At 40.3% G+C, this 21,809-nt stretch overlaps 1 protein-coding gene across 1 annotated transcript in view; it reads left to right on the top strand.

The window, feature by feature from the left end:
• LOC103773894 (protocadherin Fat 4-like) overlaps window positions 1-21,330 on the top strand; it is a gene marked incomplete at its 3' end in the record, with an annotated part of 38,953 nt that extends 17,623 nt beyond the window's left edge. The window contains exons 21-44 of the mRNA XM_008941275.1: window positions 448-596; window positions 1,206-1,513; window positions 2,199-2,468; window positions 3,019-3,156; window positions 3,758-3,974; window positions 4,946-5,104; window positions 5,589-5,740; window positions 6,834-7,002; window positions 7,899-8,107; window positions 9,310-9,489; window positions 10,320-10,539; window positions 11,507-11,643; window positions 12,332-12,475; window positions 14,283-14,527; window positions 15,000-15,109; window positions 15,802-15,936; window positions 16,409-16,545; window positions 17,150-17,347; window positions 17,676-17,770; window positions 18,585-18,740; window positions 19,534-19,731; window positions 20,302-20,427; window positions 20,836-21,037; window positions 21,157-21,330. Of these exons, the coding sequence (XP_008939523.1) occupies window positions 448-596; window positions 1,206-1,513; window positions 2,199-2,468; window positions 3,019-3,156; window positions 3,758-3,974; window positions 4,946-5,104; window positions 5,589-5,740; window positions 6,834-7,002; window positions 7,899-8,107; window positions 9,310-9,489; window positions 10,320-10,539; window positions 11,507-11,643; window positions 12,332-12,475; window positions 14,283-14,527; window positions 15,000-15,109; window positions 15,802-15,936; window positions 16,409-16,545; window positions 17,150-17,347; window positions 17,676-17,770; window positions 18,585-18,740; window positions 19,534-19,731; window positions 20,302-20,427; window positions 20,836-21,037; window positions 21,157-21,330 (4,228 nt within the window). The remainder of the gene's footprint in view (window positions 1-447; window positions 597-1,205; window positions 1,514-2,198; window positions 2,469-3,018; window positions 3,157-3,757; window positions 3,975-4,945; window positions 5,105-5,588; window positions 5,741-6,833; window positions 7,003-7,898; window positions 8,108-9,309; window positions 9,490-10,319; window positions 10,540-11,506; window positions 11,644-12,331; window positions 12,476-14,282; window positions 14,528-14,999; window positions 15,110-15,801; window positions 15,937-16,408; window positions 16,546-17,149; window positions 17,348-17,675; window positions 17,771-18,584; window positions 18,741-19,533; window positions 19,732-20,301; window positions 20,428-20,835; window positions 21,038-21,156) is intronic.
• Window positions 21,331-21,809: the final 479 nt, after the last annotated feature.

Here is a 21,809-nt window from a genome sequence, read left to right as displayed (position 1 = left end):
ACCAGGATATCTTGACATGAGAAGTATAGATCAAGGGCAGATGAATGCATTAGTAAACTGTTAGTGTTTAGAACTAGTGTCTTGAAAAAGAATGTTTTTAACAATGAGATGTCATTCTGCCTTGAACACATGAGTTTTTCTTGTGTGCAATCCAGTTACCTGAGAGAGTTTGCAGAACCTGCCTTCTATTTGTGGGAAGATCAAAGGCTTGGGGTGCAATGGGAACTGAAGGCATGAATGCTGCCTTTTTTTTGTGATGGAAAACATACTTTGAAATAAAAAGGCTTATATGTTTAAGCTAATGACAGCAATTAAAATCCATTCCTTAGTTTTTCTTTATAAATAAGCAAATACTGCCTGTTGAGTGCTTGTTACAGAAGTAACAGGAAGTAGGTGATACGTCTAAGGTCATTAACATGCATGTTATACTGATTTCTCTTTAATTAGCTTCCTGAACCATTCTGATGATTTCTGTATAAATAACCACACTGGAGAAATCACCCTCAGCAGTAACCTGGACTACATCACAGCTGACACAGTTGTTACACTGGTAGTTATTGCTACTGACCATGGGGTTCCTCAGCTTACATCAAACGGTAAATGATGTTTTTTCACTTCCCACCCCCAAAATGTAACCTTTGCAAACACTGAAATTTGAAATCAAACCCATCACTGTCAGTTTGAAGTGAATTAGGGCTACAATCTCCAATAGGTTTCAGCAATGATGAATATTTGCTTTTACCCTTTGCCTTCCTCCCAGCTGATGACACTAACAGAAAGCTTGCTGTACTAATCCTGGTTAGAAGTGTATTCTTTGGTTTTCTTGCAGTGGTGCTTATGGTACAGAACCCAGGACTTCATGATACCCACTCTAAAGAGATACATTAAAATAATGTTGATAATGAGTGTTTCAGTTTTCTTTTATTTTCTTAGACTTAGAAACATTTAAAGAAATTAGAAACTGGCAAATAACCCTCAAACAAGTTTCTGGGCTTATTCTGGGATGTTAGTTAGGTATAAAAGGCATCATGTTCTATTTGTTACATATTAATCCTTATGACTATTAATTTCTTTTTTTCTTCTCATTTCTCTTTCCTACAGGCTGATTTCTGTTATTTTCTATTGGTTCCTCCAAAACTTAGGGAAATAGAGCACAGAGCATGTTAGCAATAACTTCCTTATTTTGATTTGTTTTCTCTCCTTAGCCTCTGTGACTCTCTACTTGCTGGTAAATGACACGAGCTTCGGGCTGATTTTTGGTAGCTCCAGCTACGAGTTCAGCATCAAAGAGGATGAGCCCCCGGGGGCTGCTGTGGGCTCTGTGAAGGCTCTGACTGGAAGCATAGCTGTACAAGTAGCATACTCCCTGAAACCTCACCACGACAAGTTCTCCATTAGTGACCAAGGAGACATTGTGGCTCTCACCAGCCTAGATCGAGAAGACAACGACCTGTACAGCATCGTTGTAGAAGCTGTTGATTCTGTGGTGCCACCCAATACAGCCCTTGCTTTGGTACAGTATACTGATTTTACAGTATTTTTAAAAAGGAATATAAAATATTTTAAAAAAATATTTAAAATCAAGCAATATCACAGAATTATTTAGGTTGGAAAAGACCTTTAAGATCAAGTCCAACTGTTAACCGAGCACTGCCAAGTCTACCAGTAAACCACATCCCTAATATCCACCTAAATGTCATCTCTTATGCAAGCATGAGGATTTTGAAAGCCTTTTATTTGATTTCCCTTTTTTTTTCTCCAAGACAATATTACTATCTAGAAGTATTGTTGACTTCACAAATTGTATCACTTTTTGTGCTTAGTTCTGTCAAATGCATGAGGGAAGGTGACCCAAAAAACCTAAAGTATTAGTGTTGCTCATCTCTTCCAGTTAGAGTATGTGCTATCTCACTTGTAGCATATAAAAACTTTGCAAAAAATCTTGTGTTTTTTTGTTTTTTTTTTTTTAATAAAAAATTGAGGTGCTGAAGTTGTGAAAATGGTCAAATGCTGAAAAATGCTGAATTTTTATATCCCTTTGCTTTGTGTGTCTGTGAGTATTTGTGGTGTTTGTTGTTTTTTCCTAGAGGCTAAAATGAATCAAAATTCTCCTTTTGGATACTGTTTATACAGCTCATATGTCTCTTTTTTTTGTCCCTTCTGTTTCTTTTTTTTATTATTAATTTTTTTAAATACAGGTGACTGTGAAAGTTGATGACATCAACGACAATCCTCCAGTTTTCTCACCATTGATTCAAACTGAACTATCAGCTCCTGAGAATGCAGCTGGTCTAGACCTGGGCATTTTTAGTGCTACTGATCAGGATATAGGAGTTAATGCACATATAAACTACTCTCTGCAAGATGATTTTGCTGGAATGTTCCATATTAACAGTTCCACTGGCAGGCTGATGACAAAAAAATCCTTTGACAGAGAGAAGATGGACAGTTATGAATTGAAAATAATAGTAAGTTGACAAATTTGATGCAAGTTGACAGAAGTAAAGTGGATACTTTTAAAGACTAATTGAAAATTGTACTCATGTACCTATAGATAGAGCTTTTCTGTGGTAGATGTTCATGCCATGTAAAACTATGAATTTGCCAAGTGCTAGCTACTCTTCACAGATCACTTTGTAGATGCTTCAAACTCTCAAAATACAAGGGATTTCCTTATCCTTTTAAATGTCACATCAGATAGGCATTTGTGTAGCATGGTTTTATGTTGATTAATGCCCCATCTGATCACATGACACATTTATCTGGTTTCTGCCTTGAGCTTTTGATGAATTTTTCATGGAATGGGGCAGAGCATGTGAGATGGTGAAGATACTGGCTGAAGGAAGATATGCAACACTGAATTGAGCACAGGGCTTAGAGAAATGGCATTGGGTGGTAGCTGGTCCTGCAGAAAGTCTTCTGAGACAAAGCTTCACAATTTTGGGGACAAAACTGAACAGGTAAAATCAGTTGGTATCAGCGTAGTGCTGCATTGAATAACAAGATATTTCTTCACAGGCCACTGATTCTGGCAAACCCTCACAGTCTGCAAGCTTAGTTCTGAGCATCACTGTAGAAGATGTGAATGACAACCCACCAGTGTTCCCCCAGAAATCATACTCTGTGACTGTACGAGAGAATGAACCTCCACATGTGGTATGTGGCCTGAAAAATAAATAGACTCTTCTGCAGTTTCTGTATGGAAACTTGAAGTGGTAGCAATCTGTGATGACTCTGCATTGGCAAAGGTTTTTTACTTGGTGGAGGCTGTAAAATCACACAGTGTGTTTGTTTGATATGACAGAGGAGTCCCTACCCCACTGGCCCTCCCTAAAGCTCTTTGTGCTGCTCCCCCTTTCCCTCCTGTCCCCAGCAGTGATCCCACACTGCATGGGTCTACTTTTCAGAGGACCTTTGGGCAACAGGATTTAAAGATGCTGTAGATGTTGTGCATATATCCAGCACCCCACTGTTCTTAAGGTTTTCTATCTTTTCCCAGTGTATCAATTTCTGGCTCTGTATCTGCCTTGCAGATCTGAACTAACAGTTTACAGGAGTTGAGGGAAGAGGTGCCACCTAAGAACCTCTAGCATCTGTTGCCACCCCTCCTGTAGGCTGTGTCAGCCTTCTAGCAATGTAATTAATGGCTATTTAACTAACTAGTTAAATGCCAGTCTTGTGTGTATGTTCTGCCACTCTTCATTCTGCTCTAAACTTGGCAGGTTTGGGATTTTTTGGTTTTGTTTTTCTCATTTAGATTTTGAGTGCAGCAGCCACAGATGAAGATATAGGTTACAATGCCATTATTCATTACATTATAATTGGAGAGGCCTCTTCCTTTCATGTTGGTGAACTTTCTGGAAATATTACAACTCTTCAACCTCTGGACTACGAAAGTCATCCCCAGTATACATTTATTCTGAAAGCTTTCAATCCTGGAGAGCCATACCTCCAGGACACAGCAAACATTACAGGTACTTCTAGTTTACCACAGAAAATTTACCTTCATTTCCTTAAAGAGCATTTCAGCATGTGTAATTATGAGGCACAAAGCCTTCAGTGGTAATACAGCCTGCTAAAGTCAATTATCAAATAATGATGTAACCTTTTCACTATAGCTAGATGAAATTTTCCTCAAGAAGTGTTTGGCTTGTCAAACATGAAGACTTTTCACACAAACTGACATTACTACAATGGCATTTTTTAAGTAACTATTGACTTTTTGATGGAAAAAGTTTCCAAAACCATTATTCAGTTCTTTTTCTGTTTGATAACAGACAGTCTAGTGCTAGAGTGGGAACAAAAAATGTTGACAATGTTTTTTAGTTTTGTTAAGATAACAGTATGTAATTGTTGGTTTTTTTTCTATTAAAAAAAGGCCTTTTTTCATAGCACAATATATGAGACACTCTGGTTGGTATCCTATATTTGTCCAGCCCTACTTTTGATCAGTATGACTGGAAGTACTGCTGTATTTATTGCTTCTTTTTCTGTGTTACTTATGTTACTGTACAGACAGCTTCACTTACTTGTGCACCATGACCCTATTGTGCCAGGCCACGTTCAAATATAAAACTCAAGCAATCCTGTCTCACAATCCCTGCAGCCTAATCCAAAGGCTAGAGATACCAGAGGAATACAGACACAGAAGGGAGCCCAGCCACACAATAAGTTGATATTATTCATGGCAGATAGTAGTGACAGCATGCTAGAAGAAGCTGCAGAAGTGCAGCCCTTGTGGGGAGCTATTGCTTGAACAGTAAATAATTTACTCCACAAGGGCAAGCATTTTGAAGTGCAGAAAACAAGTTTGCCATCTGGGTTACATGGAGAAAGCTGTGACTCAATTCACAGGAGCTCTGCTGGTTTATATTTGCTGAAGAAATAGCTTGTGACTTTAGGTGAGACTCATGTTTATGCTCAGACATGGATCTTCTTTTCTTAGTTACCGTGGAAGATGTTAATGAAGAAGGACCCATATTTGACAAGCCCTCATATTACCAGATCCTTCTAGACAATTCTACAGCTGGCACACTGGTGGTAGATATCAATGCCAGAGATGAAAGCAAGGGTTATGATGAAGGCATTTTCTACAATATTTCAGGTATATCAGAAAAAAACCCCTTATGGCTGTTTATTACTAAGGTACTTGCAGTTTATTACTGCTAAACTAAGCTGCATGGCACAAGAATGGGAGATAATGGTCATAAATTGAAATGGCAGATTCTGGCTAGATATAGGGGTGGAAAAAGTCCTCTGTAAGGAGGACTAAGCCTCTCTGGCCACTTGTTCCAGTGCTGTCCTTCCAGGTTTTCAGCACCTAATGGATCAAAGCCTTGAGCAACCCGCTCTGAATTCATTAATGACCCTGCTTTGAACCAAGAGGTTGGACAAAGAGCCCTCACAAAGGCTCTTCCAGCCCAAATGGTTCTGTAGCACAGAATAAAGAGAGACCAGATGTCTTTCTCCCAATCACATTGATGGATTTGGATTTCAACCTGTGCCTCTTAAATCATGGGCAAATAATTCAGTCACTCGTCTCTCCTGGCTCTGTTGAACATCTCCAACACTTTTTTTTCTGCCTTCAGATGGAAACTCAGAAAGCCTTTTTAGTCTTTCCAGTACCACAGGAGTACTCACGTTGACAAGAGACTTATCCAAACAGGATGTTCCCCTGTATTACTCCCTGGTGGTCACCGCTACGGACTCGGGTCTGCCGCCTCTTTCAGCTTCTGTAAAGGTACTGAAGCTTTTACTTTAGTGTCTGCTTACACAGTTTATTCCCCACATTGGTTTATTCTAAACTGAGTGTAACTACACTAGAAGAAATGGGTATTAGTGAAGGCAAAACAGGCATCAGAATGACAGTCCTTGCATTTCAAGAGCGGGATACAAGATGGTGACAGTGACTAAGTTATGTGGCTATAGCAATTGCTGGCACACCACCAGCCACTGTGTTGATCATTTCATTTCAGAAAACAAAGATAGAAACTTTAGACTGTAAGGGTGGAAGATGACGAGTGTGGAGACTTCAGTGCAAGGTCAGAGTGGGACAATTGGATGGGATGTAATGGAAGTATGTGATGGAATAAACAGGAGGCAGCAAATTGGATGCTCCTGTTTATCTTTCTAGAATACAAGAAAAAATAAATTCCAAATTAAGACAGAGAAAAGTAAATATGATAAAAGAAATATTTTTTTTACACAGTGCTTATAACTGGCTGGTAATCTTTTGCCACTAAATATCACAGCTTAGCAGGATTCAAAAGAAAAAGGACTATAAATGTATATGGATAAAGACACACAGAAAATTCTATTCAACGGAACCTTAAAGTGTAGACTTTCAAGGGATCATTCTTCAGAGCAGTGGACATCATTTAGAAATAAATTATCTTTATTTTTATGAAGCAGTAGGCATTATTTGTCTACCTTTTTTCATATGGTAAGTCAGTTATAGTAGTTTTAAAATACTGTACTTACAAACTCCTTCTCTGGTCAGGCATTCTCCAGTGGAAGAGTTTGTTGCAAATACAGATCAGGATTTCTCTCTGAGAGCTCTTTAGCAAGACAATTTGAGATGTGTTGTATGTGATGAACTGGAATCTCTCTGTGTATTTAGTGAAGCATGCAGGTGAACCTAAACTGATGAGGTTGCTGGCATTTCTCACTAACCTTTGCTGCCTTCAGGGCACTAATGTGTCAGACTCAGCATGCAACAATCAGAGATTTTCTCTTAGTGACAAAGTTCTGGACATTTGCTGTTGCATACCTCAACAAAATTGTCTGCTAAACCTTAAAACATAACCCCTGTGGTCATGTCCTTTTCTCTGCAGGTGTCAGTAACAATAGCTCCCATCAACTCTTTGTTCCCAGTGTTCTCTGAAGCCATCTATCAGCCTGCCCCTCTGAGTGAGAAGACACTGCCAGATACATTTGTTGTAGAGATCAGTGTGTTTTATAAGGCCCCTGTGATATACAGTATTGTCTCTGGAGATGAAAAGGGTAAGCTCCACATGGGACACAACAAGGAAGAGGGTGTGTTAAACAACCAGTGCTGCAGAGCACTTAGTTTTTGGGTTGTTTCTTTTCTCCTTTTGCATTTATCTCAGTTCTGCAGCCAATAATACTGGATGTGTGTCAGCCAGATGTACACATTTGATGTGGATCAGGTGTGGGCACATGACTGAATTTCTGTCAGATTAGTTGGAACCACATGACATGGAGCTGGCTGCACCAGCTCTGTGCTTTCCTACACCTGCTACAGGAACATCAGATGACACCTGATCAGACATGAAGTTAAGGTGACTGGAGAAAGAACACCTATTTCAGCATAAATGGCACGAAAACTAACTCAGCAACATTTTCTTAAACACGAACGTGTTGAGTAAATTTGCACAGACTTGAGTGGATCAGTGGTTTGTCATGTGTCTTTTCCTACTAAACATAGAGCTGATTTTATTGTGTAATCAAAAATACCCATTTTGTTGTTGTGTTGGTTTTTTTTGTTTGTTTTTTTTTTTCAAGTATTTTGTATGTGTCTCCTTGAGGTTATTTGAAGAATTCTTCTTCTTCACTAAGAAAAGGACTTCTTAAGAAATAAGATTATTTTTAACTGAAAGAGGAACAAACTGCCTGTTTCAGAGGAAGGCCACCTCACTGGAGAATGGTGGAGTGAGCTCCTCCCTTTTAGTTCCTGTCTGACCTTCTGAATTATTTGTTTTTGTTAGTTACAGCCTTGGATATATCTGACATTCTAGTAAATCCATGTTGCATTTTATTTTGTTCTTTGAAGAAAAATGTAACATACAATATTCATGTGAATATAGTTTGCATTGAAGGGTTTGTATCTTTAGTTCTACCTGATAAAACATAAAAATAATTTCTATTTTCTTTAAAAGGATATTTCAATATCAGTTCATCAACTGGTATCATAAGAACACAAAAGAATTTGAAACCAGAAGATTTTCCAGTCATTTTCAACGTGCGAGCAACAGATTCGTCTAATGATAACATATTTAATGAAGTTTCTGTCAATGTGGAAGTTATTGATGAAAATAATTTCCCTCCGGTTTTCCCATCCTCTCTACTAGAAGAAAAACTGGAAGAGGTAAGAAAATGCCATCCAAACTGAATCACAAAAATAAATCCTCAAAAAAATGGTAAAATCTGTGGGTGAGGATACAAGTACATGTTCTGGAACTGGACAGGCTTGCCATTCTGTTCTGCCATATGATGTTCTAAGGTTTATTTCAAGCTGAAAATCCCAATAGACAAAGAGAATGGTTTAGAAGTGTGGACATATTGGAGGAAAAGTGAATCTTTTCCTAAAAAGGAGCTCCATGAAGGAAAACCAGTCACTCCATTGTGTGTATTTATACACAGAGAATATTCACACTTTCAAAAATCTAGTGAATGTGCTGGACACCTCATAGTCTCTTACTCAGCCTTCTGTGAGGCAGTTTCACAGAAGTAGCAGGCAGGAGTCTCTAATTTAGCAACATCTCTCCTCTTGCTCATGTACAATCTGCTGTAATCCTTGCAGACACAAAATAATCACTGGCAGAAAGAAAACCAGATTTCAGCCTGTGTTAGGTTACGACAGCCAACAAAAGGAGCCAAAACACTGAATTGTGCAAAAGCATCTAGCTCAACATTTCACTCTGCAATTTCCAAACAATGCTTTACACACTTAAATCTGCAAACTACTTTTAAAAAAGAAGCACATTGATCATGTTTCTAGTTTATACAGAGTGTATCTTGCCTATGATTCACACACATTCTCTTTAACAGCCACAACTGATTTAAACTCTAGCCCTTCTAAAACTGAGCTAAATACAGCTTTAATTATTACACCTATTTTTTAATGTTCTGTGGAGTTGGAGAAGAGTTAGAATCACATTTCCCAACCTTAAAAATTGATTTCTGTGGGAAGTATTTACACAGTAGGAATTGCTGGATGCCCTGTTGGATCAATTAACTTCAGATCAGGTGTCAAATGGCTGTGCAAGTGAAACACTGGCGTTTACTGTCAGTCTTGAAGCAAATAACATTTAAAAAACCAAGAAGGGAGGAAATAGATTATTTATTTTGAAAAGAATAGTTATTCTTCAAATAGTTTTCAGAAAGAAAAATTATTTTGAAGTTGAGAACATCCATGGAGTTTTGTAGTAGAGGCTGTTAAACATGTGCTTCAAGAGAAAGTCATATGCTTGTAAGTGTAAGTAGTATCTGTTAACTTTCTCCCTTTTCACATAATTCAAGAAATTGCAGCTAACCAATCTCTGACAGCCTCAATCTGTTCCTCCACAGAATTTACCTGCTACCCCCATTGTCCAGCTGAAAGCTCAGGATAATGATACGGGTAGAAATGGTTTGCTCACGTATGGCATTCTTAATGGAGCCAGCCTAAAATTCAGGATAGATGAAGCAACTGGAATTCTGTATTCCACTGCCTCCTTTGATTATGAAGAGGAACCTACAGAGTATCAGGTTTGCTTTAGATTTCTTTAGGTCTTTATTGTTCTTTCTTCATTTGTCTTTCCCTTGGATAACTGGTGACAATTGATTTTGTTTAGTTTGATATTGCTTGAACATCTTATGCATTGTTTTAGAAAAATTAGGAAAAATTTCTTCACCAAAAGGGTTGTAAAGCACTGGAAGAAGCTGCCCAGGGAAATGGTGGAGTCCCCATCCCCTGAGGGCTTTCAAAGCCATGAAAACGTGGTGCTGAGGGATATGGTTTAGTTGTGACCTGGCAGTGCTGGGTTAACTGTTGGACTTGGTGATCTTGAAGATCTGTTCCAAACAGAATGGTTCTATGATTCTGTGAATAGCAGCATCTCAAGATGTGAAGCATTATTAAAAGAAGACACTACCTTTAAACTGTATTGACATTCAAGCAAGGCTCACTGTTCAACTGTCCTACAAACTCTGAACCACTTTGGCACACGAATAACAAACTTGACAATGACAGCTCATGTAGTCAGTGCTGTTTGCTTGAATCTGTACTGAGCTGGGATCTTCCAGATACAATTAGCAGTTAATCATCTTTATTCTTGCCACCACTGCTGGATATTTTCTATTATCTTATTTTGCTTCAAGCAAAAATGTTGGTGAATTTATTGTTTATGTATAGAAAGACTTTTTTTATTCACCAAATACTCCTTTAGTTTTCAATCATGATTTTGAGGTGAATTCAGAATTTGAATTTATGTTTCGAAGAATACTCCAAAGTTTAAAACTCACTAAGATTTTTTTTAATCCTTATGCAGCTGCCTATTTGTATGACTTCTCATTACCAATAGCTGTGTAACTTACAGGTTGTGATATATGCTGAAGATGATGGAATCCCTGAGAAGAAAAGAGGTTACTGCACAGTTGTCATAAAGATCGTTGATGTTAATGACTGGCCACCCGTCTTCGATCCAGTGACTGAATTCAGTGTAAATGAAAATGCACCTGTGGGATTCATGGTTGGGAAAATCACAGCAACAGACAGAGACACAGGAGACAATGCCTTTGTTCTTTATAGCCTTCCAGGTAACAAGGAATTCTCTCACTGCAACAACTGTCACTTTGCTGTGTGTAACGTTACGAGCATGAGCAGCACTGTGTGCTATCTCCTAATCCTTTTCCACATAAGCCAGGAAGTTCACTTTCACCTGGCTTGGCATTTTTCTAATTTATACTCATACAGCTTTCAAACTGAGTAGAAACGTCTTTTGCAGAAGCTACAAATTGTTGTGTTTTTAACCATACTCTTAATTCTGTTAAAAATCAGCTTTAAAAAAAAAGCTTTAGCTACTCGACTGCTGTAGCTGCCATCAGCAGGAGTAATTTTGATGAGAAAAAGAAATGCCCATAGCTTTCCTGAATGAGGAGTAAGGGTCAAGGGCCTAATTCACCACTGCCTTGTAGAACCTCGTGCCTGTGCCAGGTATTAAATGCTGCTGAATTAAGCCTCTCCTCAGCCTGCACACCGTGAGCATTTCACAGCTACTGGGAGCAGATCTAAATGGCATCCTAAGTGTGTCAGGGACATGATTCACTATCAAGGGCTGCTGGAGAGCTGTTGTCCTCACCCTTGTGCTGGACAACTTTTACCTCTGCAGCAGAAGAGCCACAACAGACAGCAGGTCACTTACTCTGCTACCTCACATCTCTGCCCAGGCTATTAGTATAAAGTGCCTTTAATTTAATTTTACATTAATGTGCCAGCTTGTGAACTGCAGTGACTGAGAGCTCTGATTTGTGCTTCCTGTCACGTTTACCTGTGATACTATTTTTTTGAGTGTGATAGATATATCTGCAAAACTTAACACATTCTGTTGACTCATATTTTAAACACTGATCCACTGAAAATATTTGTTTTTTCTTCTATCTTAACAGTATGGCATTTAAAAAATTGTTCTAGTGAGCTCAAGACACAAGTAAACATAATTTGAAGAGTGTAGTTAATTATGTGCTTCTAAGATGTGTTCATAACTCTTGTTTAAATGTATCTCAGATGGTGGAGGCAACATATTTGAAATAGATGAAATACATGGCAACATTATTATAAAGAATCCTCCAGACTATGAAACCATGAATAAATACAACCTTACAGTGAATGCAGTCAACAATAAATCTGCCCCTTTCCATCAGGTAAAAGACTGTTACTATAATGAACAGTGACTCCTCTATTCAGAGTGGATATTAAATTAGTGGGAGGGAGATCTACCAGAGATATTTAATGTGTGGAATAAATTAGGCATCTAATCATGTTTAGGGTCAGGGTTCTGCAACCTTTGTCCATGTGGAGTAGCATTATACTCCATAATTAGCTGAAATACTTCAAAATTGATCCTGAATTGTTTGCAGACCAGCTTGTGCTGGGGAAGTTAAATTATTACCTGCTGCTATTAGTACTGTAAGTGCTCTGATCATTTTTTCATGAGACAAAAGGTAATTTTCAGCAAATTGTTCTAGTTCTGCTGTATTCCTTTTATATGAAAAGGTCTTACAAGTGGATTTAACAGAACTTGAACACGTGTGGTTGGCTCCCTTAACTGCATCTAGGAGCAGCAGTGGGACATGCTGGGCTCCTAAACACATCCTGTACTCATTCAGAAACCTTTCAAGAAGTAGAATCCTACTGCAGCATTGAATTCCTGCCTCCTGTTTCAAAATCCTCTAGTGATCTCTGATGTGGAGTTCATGCAATGAAACCCATCACAATATTTTACTGTGCCATTTTTAAAGTCTAATTTATACTTTATGCAAGTAACAAAAGCCATCATTGAATAAGCTGTTCTAAATATTCTAAAATGCACGAAACCATTTTGTTTTCTAGGCAACTATTCATGTCACTGTTCTGGTGATTGATGTGAATGATAATGCTCCAGTATTTGCTCAGAACCCCTATTCTGCTTCTATAAACATGATTAATCCTGTAGGTGCTCATGTCATAACTGTGAGTGCTACCGACCAAGATCAGGTAACTGCTCCTTGTTTGATTTTGACACTGCTTCAAGCTGCAGCCCAAATGTATTTTCCTCTTCTCTAGGCATGAAATACCAAATGTAGCAGAAAGTGAATTCTGATTGACCTAACAGCAATGGAATTGGAAATTAGGAATTTTGATGGTTCTGCCTTGACCTGATGTACACTATGTCTTTGAGAGTGTTTCTTCAGCTATATTTGCCCTATTTTTTTTCCTCTTACCATATGGAGTGGTGCCAGTCTTTCAGAAGTATATGTGGACTGAAACAATTTAATGTCTGTGAAGTTAGTTGAGCTTCTAAAGTAGAGGAATCTGTAAAAGCTTCAGTATCATCTAGCTGGCTGAACATGGAAGTGTCTGCTTACCAAGCACCTCTGAAGTGTGGTGCCCCAGCTAATTCTCTTTGTCCACGTTTTGTAAAGTAATTTTGTTTAATATATCTCTACTGCATCCATCAAGTAATATCCAGGTGCTGGCAGAGATATCCAGTAGCCAACCAGATCACCATGACAACATCACCACCAATTATATCATTTAGAAGATGAAACATCCAGAAGTGATAATCAAATAGGTGCAGCAGGTGCCTTCCTATTTATTCACACATAATTTTTGTTACAATAGATGCAGCTGTGGTATATTGCTGCAAATAATCTAATGGCCCCTTTTTTATCCTCTTCCTCAATGACTTTATATAAAAAATGAAATTGCTTGTGAAAGTTGCTGAATGGACTTTGAGATCTGCATTGAGACCCTAATGAAACTCATCCTTCAGATACTGTCTGGTCCTGTGCCATGCAGAAGACCTCATCCTCCCTCTGCTACCCTTTCAGGACTCTGGGGCAGAGTCCAGCACTGAAATTACTAGACTTTGTCTCTGTTCTTCCCTGTTCCTGAAATAATTATAAATCCACAGGTTCCTTAGTGACCACAGATGTTCATGGTAGGGTTTGATCCTCCTGCTGCAAAGCCATGGAAAAACAGAAGACAATGCTTTTCAGAGATGCAGAGCCAACCCTAAGGGTTTGTCAAGGTGGATTGTCTCAGGGAAGTGAAGTGCATAAAGTGTGCCCAGCTCTCCTGTGGCAGGCAGGATCAGGGCTTACCCTCAGAGCAGTGGGAGGCTGTGCTTCCTAGGGTGTCAGAGGAGGCTTGGGCTTATTCTCGTTGACATCACACCTTTAGGTGACTTTCACTACTTTGACTGTTCCTCTCTACATGTGTCCTTAATTTATTTTCCATAGAGATCTCCCCTTCCCTCTTATTCTCCCCTGTGCCACCCCCCCCAGTTTTTACTCTGTAACTGGCTAACTGCTTGTGAATTTTCTTCTGCTTTGTGTTTTTTATCAGCACCCATCCTACTATGGGTAACCCTAAGTTTTCTCTCTCTAAATACATTCACTATTATCAAAATAAATTGACTAGAGACATACAGACATTGTAAAATCTTTTTTTTCAGTGTTTATCCTGCCCTCCAAAATGCACACCCAGTGTACGTAGTTTTCTTTAGTATTGCTGTGGGAATGGTTTTCTTTTTTTATCTTAGAACATCAAAACTAATTTGGGGGTGTGAGGGGCTCTGCTGATTGGGCCTTTCCAGTGGTGCTGCTCTTGTGTTACAGCTTAAGCCCAAAGCAGCTCTGAGCCTGGTTCTCTCTAGTGATTGAAAATGTTTCTGGCATTCTGTCCACTTAAGCATGGAAATACTGAGATTCCAGCGAGTCCATACCCTGGGACGTGGGGCACTGAAATAACCTAGTCCTGCAAGCAATAATGACCCAAAGTTGTGTTCCTTCCATGGCAGGGGCAAAATGGCCTTATTGAGTACTACATCCTCCCTGACCCAAGCCTCAGCCCGTTCTTCCTGATAGATGATGTGAATGAGGGGAAAATAATTACAGCTGGAAACCTGTCTAGATCTGGAGAGATCCATTTAACAGTGATGGCAAAGGACAGAGGCTCCCCCTCTTTAAATGGCACTGCCAGGATTATTCTGAATGTCTCTGACAACCGCCCCTTTGTGCCTCGCTTTGCTGAGAGTGAAATCAGGTGAGGCTTCCATCTTAACTGCTATGTAACTCGTACATATCCTCCAGGTAGTGGAAAACACAGTAAGTTGAAACTTGAAGCTAATTGTCGTGTTCTTCTGTGCAGAAGAAAGGCCATGAGGGATTTTTTTAAACAAAATGTCCAGAAAATTTGCAAAACTGCTGGTTCTGTGAATGTGATGCAAGACATCGCCTTTTATGTCTTGTATAAGCCAGACTCTTTGTCCCTTTCCTCCTGCACAGTCATAAAACATTCTTCCTTAGCCTTTACTCAAGGAGAAACAAATGTCTTGCTGGAGAAGTACAGCTTGAGCTGCACTCTGAAAGTCAGCGAGCTCTGGCAAACAACTAGAGGGGAGGGGGCAGGATTTCCACAGAGAACTCTCTCTTAAAGAGTTCAGTTTCAAAGCCTGCCAGTGCAGAAACTGCTGGGAAATGTAACATCATGATTTCTCTTTTATTTTCCATATTAGCATTTCCGTGGCAGAAAACACAGGAGTGGATTATGTCGTTTACACTTTTACTGTGGTTGAAACTTTAGGAAAATTGATAGATTATACAGTCGTATCTGGCAATGAAAAAGGTGAGTACTGTCTCCCTTAAGAGTTAAACTAGCCAAGGTAACAGAAGAACTTGTCTTTTGGTGGCAGGTGTTGCTGTGTGTAAATGAGGAGATGGAGAGCAAGGATAAAACTTTGTCTCATTTGAAAAAAGCACTCGAATTTCTTTCAGAGCTCTTCAGCATGGACTTTGTTAATTTTCTTTGGTTATAGAGGTGGTGGTAGCTTGCTAGAAAATGGGTTCCTGTAGTCTTAAGTGAGAATAATTTGTAGGCTGAGGGAACTGAAATAGTTACTAGCAAGAAGTTTCCTCCCTGACAGTCACTTTTAGCCTGTGGTATCCTTGCACTTGCACCTATGTCAGGGCATCTGCCCTCCTCTTTGCAGCTGTGCTGCCACTCCATTTGGTGCACAGAAAAGGAAATCTTCTGAAACTGAGAGAAAATCTGGAAATAGGTGAAAAAGGACTTGTGCAACAAGAAGCTGCAATTGTCTTTTCCAAGTGTGTTGCTCCTTTACATGTTTAAGGCCTGTTTGGTCCAGGAGAGGACCCCAGCTGTGATAACTTTTCTGCTCAGCCAGTGGACGTGTTCTTCATATTCTTGAGAGCAGAGAACCTGTAGAAACATCCTAAGAGCAGCTAAGACACAAGAGGTAGGAAGGACACCAGTGAAATGGTGGCTGTAACAGTGAAGGTGCATCTTTTTCCTTTCAGGTCATTTTAGATTGGATCCAAAGAGTGGTCAGCTGAAAACAGCAACTAATTTGGACTATGAGGAAGTTTCTCAGTATGTGATTTTTATTGAAGCAAATGAAAATCTCTCATCTGCCACACAAGTCCAGCGTTCAGGTAACTTTTTGAAGGACATTCCAACTTAAATAGGGTAATGAACACTGTATGCAGTGAATTTCTGTATTTGCAACCCAGTATAGGAATTGTGATTCTTTTCAAGTGAAAAGTCTGATGTGAAAGATGAAAAGCTGAAGGCCAAGGTTGTGCAGAGAGAAGCCAGCAGCCTTCCTCCAAGGGTTCAAGGCCCTACTGTGGCCTCAGAAAATAATATGATAGCTGGGCACGGAACTCCTCAGCAGGAGCTGGAGGAATGTGCCTGTCCTGGTACAGCACGGCCAGCAGCAGAGGGCTGACAGAGGAGCTTCCTCACTGAAGCCCCAGGAGGAGTGAGAGCGAGCTCCTCTGGGCATATCCCTGCTGCCTTCCCTTTCTTCTCCCTCTTCCTCCTCACATGCAGCAGAGACACTGCTGCACAGCCACAGCCTGAGAGCTTTGAAAGCTGTTGCAGTGCCCTGGCGTTTGTTTACAGGCCTGCTGGCCCCCAACGTGGCAGTGCTGAGGCTGTGGGTGCAGGACGTCAACGAAGAGCCGCAGTTCCCCGGGGACGGCTACGCCGCGCGGGTGCCCAGCTCCGTGCCCTACAAGTACCCCGTCCTTACAGTGCAGGTAGTGTCTGTCTGCCCTCTTCAGTCCTTACAGTGCAGGTAGTGTCTGTCTGCCCTCTTCAGTCCTTACAGTGCAGGTGGTGTCTGTCTGCCCTCTTCAGTCCTTACAGTGCAGGTAGTGTCTGTCTGCCCTCTTCAGTCCTTACAGTGCAGGTAGTGTCTGGCTGACCTCTTCAGTCCTTACAGTGCAGGTAGTGTCTGTCTGCCCTCTTCAGGAGGTCACAAATCATTTGAAAAATGTGGATTTCTCTCACAGTTCAACCATTAACCACTTTGTTATCTATCAGGCCTAAAAAAGAAATTAATTACAAAATGGAGCACTTCTTTTTCTCAGTCTGAAGTTAGCCCTCAGTTCTAGCCTATTCCTTTTATGCTTGCAGCTCTATAATCCTCCAGGCTTTATGGTGAATATATTTCACCTTTTATACCTTTGGTCCAATTTGGATAGTTTCTGCCCCACTTTTAGTGCCAGGAGAAAAATACGACAGTGCTATCCTAGAATACTGATCTTACAGATTGAAACTGCAGAGTGTAATGATTGAAGAGCAATGTGCAGCCTGAAAGCCACCAGTTGAGTCTCACAAGTCACTTTTTTTTAAACATAGGCTGTGGATCCAGATTCAGGAGACAACGGGCTGCTGCTGTACAGCTTAGTGAATAATCAAAAGAATGAATTTGACATCAATGAAAAGACAGGGCAGATTTTTACAGTTTCCCTGGCAGGAAAGGCTGGAACATTTTACCTGGAAGTCCAAGCAGCAGACCAAGGCACAAGAAGACTCACTGCCCAGACAACAGTCAACGTAAGGAAGATGATTGCTATTTATAGTCTTGATCTGCTTCTGTGTCAAAAGTCTGTGTACAAGAAGGGGTAGGTTTGGTGAGGAAAAAACAATTACTTACCATGATGTGGTGACACGGGTGGATACACCATGTTGGATTTACTGCCTACTTTCAGGCTAGAATTATGAGGTTGCCATTTCCATTGACATGTAAAAATATTGTGACATGGAGACTGACTTTTAGAAGACAATTACTTTATATCAGAGGGGCTTTGGGAGCTGTTTTTGAAAGGCAGTTTACGAGAGGTACAAATGCTGTAGAAAACCTTGCATGTGATTTCTTTATTAGGTAACCGTTGACTCCAGTTCCAGTAACAACGTTGTGATGGTGGCACTGAATCAGAAGATCAATGTTGTTGAAAGAAATGTTGCTGAAGTAAAAAGGTATTTTTGAAAAGCTTGGCCCTCAACTTGGTGGAGGTCAGGATAATTTGAGGCAGTTCACAGGAACCCACCAGTTTTTACCTGGTGAGGCTTTGGCCTGGGCTGATTAATGTGAAGGAGGTCATTAGCCTAGATGATTTTGAGAGGTTCCTTCCCACCTCCATGTTTCTGTGATTTTTAACAGCCTAGGATAAAGTTTTTTATGATACAAACATGGAGACAGACAGGATGGAAGCCACAAACCAAACCCATCTTTGCTACATCTGAAAAATGCCCTTGTGACACAGCAGCAGAGCTTCTCGAGGAGGTCTTGGCCCTGTGGTGCCCAGGGATTAGCTAGTGATGTGTGGACACCCACATTGCAATTAAAACCATATTTGGACCTTTTGAGCATGTTAATGAAGGTGCTGGATGTACTATGCAATATTGGTTATGAAATCCAGATAGGAGCATTTGTGAATCCTTCCTTTCTCTAATTAATTATTCAGATATGCTAATGGCACCTATCCAAGAATTTTCAGGTGATGTACAAAAGTTACATAGCAGGTACTAATGGAAACTGTCTTTGCTTGCCACTCAGAGGCAACAACTGGATTTCTTGTTTTTCCTCTGCCACTCAATCACTCAGTGATACTGGGCCAATATCTTAATTCCTTTGCTGAGGATTATCCTGCAGTTTTACATGCCTAGATTAAAATACTAAATATCTGGCAAGTGTTGTATTAATACTACTTTTCTGTCATTTAATTTCCAGAGCAAAAGAACTTGTCATTGCCTAGTTAATTTGAAATGTTTTTTTTTAATATGATGGCAGGGTCCTAGATGAAAAGCTTGCATGGAATGTATACATCATTGATATTTATTCCAATGACTTTGAAAGAGAAGCAAGAAGCAGCACAGATGTAACTTATGTAAAAATTATTGCTTTTGATGAGGCAAACCAGGAAGTACCTGCAGAAGATATGAAAAGGTTTGTATGGCACAGGCTGTCGTGTGGGTGTCAGAGCTATGCAGATAGGTTTTGTTTCCCTTCATGACATTATCAATGTCTTGGACTGGACAGGCTGAGTTTATTTAAGACTTATCTTGAGGATTAAACAGAATTTTTAGAATTCAGAAAGCTATTTATTGAAATAATGAGTTTGTAAAAAATAAGGCTGTTTAATTATGCAAAATAGATTTAAAAGTCAGTTTTAAAGAAAAATGAAGCAGAAGGAGTATCATTTAAGTAGATAGTAACTTCAGAAGTGCAGAGTGTGTAAAAACCAGCATTTTAGGTGTGCTTTACACTTGTTTCATGGTATGACAGTGGTATGGATGTGTATTCATAAAAGTATTCAGTGAAGGACAGCTGCTACTTAACCACAGGATTTCTAGATTCAACAGCTCTCTTAAATGAGTAATATTGGCTAGTATTGCTAAGGGAGCCTGTGGCCATAGGAAGCACTCTGCATGCAGGAACCTTTTCCCCTGAGGAAAGCACCTGGTATCTGTAAGACTATATGTGGCTGCCTGGGTGTGGATTTAGAGGATACTTGCCTCTCGAGTTCAGTTTTCTGAATTTTGCAGCACTTTACTTCATAAGTACCAGGGCTGGTTGCTGGAAAACAGAGGGTTTTTTTCCCAAATAAGATAGGACAAGTCAGAATCTTTGAAAAGGGTCTTGGTGGACCAAGGAGTGGGATCTTGTTATTTTCTTCACTGCTCTTCAAGCCAAAACGAAGGTCTGATAAATGATTGGCTTTTTCCTCTTCTGTCCTCAGAAAACTTAGGGATCAGAGGGGTAACATTGAGCTAGAACTGGAGAAAGTATTTTCAGCCTCTGTGACTGCTGCTGTAGAAGAGGCTCCTGCAGGCTCGGCGCCTCCCGAACGCGTTGCAACCATCGTGCTGGGCGTGCTGCTGGCCTGCACCCTCACTGCCTGCCTGGCATGCGTGGCTCTGACTGCAAAGAGGAAAAGGTACACGTAGCTTTACTTTAACAATGTAATTTACACTTAAAACTAATGAGTTTACTTTAGACGTTAGCTTGAAAAATACTGCTCTGATAAATTACTGGTGTTGGCGTGGAGTACTGCCTGAGATTTGCTGTAAATCAGAACGCCTGTAAACATTAGACACACTGTGTGCAGCTGATGGTTTCTTCTTGTTTGTCTCACAGCAACAGCACAAACAAACACTTTTAAAAAGAGAAACAGGGATTGTAGACATTTTAACTGTGGAGGGGGTATGAGTAGCTGTAACATACCCACGTAACTCTCCTCCAACCCCATGAATGCTGAAATCAAGGGAGGTTTTGCTGCTGGCTTCAGTGGCAGCAGGACCACATAGTAGAGAACCCATTTCCAAGAGAGCAGCGGGTACTTACCCTGTGACCTTTCCAGAGAATAGGAAATGCTCCAAATCCCCAGAACAGTACTGACAATAAACGTTATATCATAAACTTCTGCCACAAATACTTCTGTTTTTAAAAAAACCTGTAAAGACAATCTTCAGAACTTAACTTGTTTTAATTTATCTATCATTTTCAGAAAGAACAAGCAACAGAGTTTGGTTAAGAAGCGAGCTGAAATTGTGGAGGGAATTGATAATCCATGTGCAGCTACAAAAAATGGAAGTCTGAAAAGCTTAGGGAAACTAGAGCACATGAATAATGTGTAAGTAGAATGCTGGTATCACAAATTTATACAGAATATCAGATCAGAAAATGTGGCTCTAGTTCATTCTGTTATCACAGGGTTTTCCTTGCATTTTCCACTAGTGTATAGATCAATTTTTAAGAACCCTTAAAAATTACAAGTTAAAACTCAATACTTGAAGGATGCTAATACTTTTTAATCTTTCTTGAAAATTACACGGGCAAATTCCTGCTTACTCTTTAGCAAATTGTTAAGCCTTGTGCAAGAAAAAAACACCCTTCAAGGTACAAGAAGCTACTTGGCCCCGGGTAAAATCCCAGTAATTTTGAGATCAGTGCACTTGCAGCTCTGAGTCTTACACTAAGATTTTTGTCACTTAACTACTTGCAGACTCAAGGGGTTATGAATTTTCTTAACTTCTTCCAGAACTGAAGTAATAGCATTTAGCAACATGGGAGACACCAAAGGAGGTGATGCTGACAACGACTTGCTTCAGGCTGATGAAAAATGCCGTTACCTCGAGCCAGTAGATTGCAACAGTGAACACAAAGAAAATGCAGCATCTGAGAAAGCTGCTGAACTTAGGAATGCAGATGTCCAGCTCGCTGCAGAATTCAGGACAAAACAGGTAATTAGCTTTTCAGAGCTAATTAATAATTAAAAGTTATACAACTTCTACTGCTTAGAATCAGTCCGTGCTCTTCTGTCTGTATCTTTCCACCTCATCTGTGTTACCTTTTCCCGCAGGATTGCTTTCCGGCAGACACAAATCAGGAGTCAGCCTTTTCCTTAGCACCTGGTCCCACAACGCGCACCCCTGAAAGAGAACTGAAAGGAGTAAAATTTGCAGAAGTGGCAGTTATTCTGGATGCAGAGCCCGAGGAGGACGATCTGGACGATAACAATGTTATCTTTTCCTCAGTAAGAATGCCTGAGGAAGAAAAAATTCAGGAAAACTCCAGTGATGGTCATTGAAACCATACAAAATGAGCAGCAAGAACATAGGAACGCTATCCAGATGCTAAATCCTGCTCCTCCTGTGGTTTGTGCCTAAGAGGCGGGCAAGACAGAAAACAGCAGTAGGCACGAAGGGCTGCAGGACAGCTGTGGTGCAAGGTTACTTGTCCAGTAGCGGTGCTATCCTGCAGTGTATTTAATTTCTTACGGGCTGTGTGTAACGGCAAGACAATAAAACCGCTGCTAACCGTGGTGTCTTGTCATTATTTGAGATGAACTGTTTCCCAGACATCGATTTTCTGTTCTTTTGCGCAGAACTCGCGGTCGGGGTCAGTGTTTGAGCAGCAGCGGCTGACATTTCCTAGGCAGAGGGTGCAGGAGCGGTCAGCTCGCGGAGGGCGGTCCCTCCGGCCCCGGGCGCTGCCCCCTCCCACGGGCCGGCC

Source organism: Merops nubicus, unplaced genomic scaffold, assembly GCF_000691845.1.
Source record: "Merops nubicus isolate BGI_N331 unplaced genomic scaffold, ASM69184v1 scaffold11785, whole genome shotgun sequence".
Taxonomy (NCBI): Eukaryota; Metazoa; Chordata; class Aves; order Coraciiformes; family Meropidae; genus Merops; species Merops nubicus.
The sequence above is the reverse complement of the archived record's forward strand: the minus strand, read 5'-3'. Positions and strand labels throughout refer to the sequence as shown.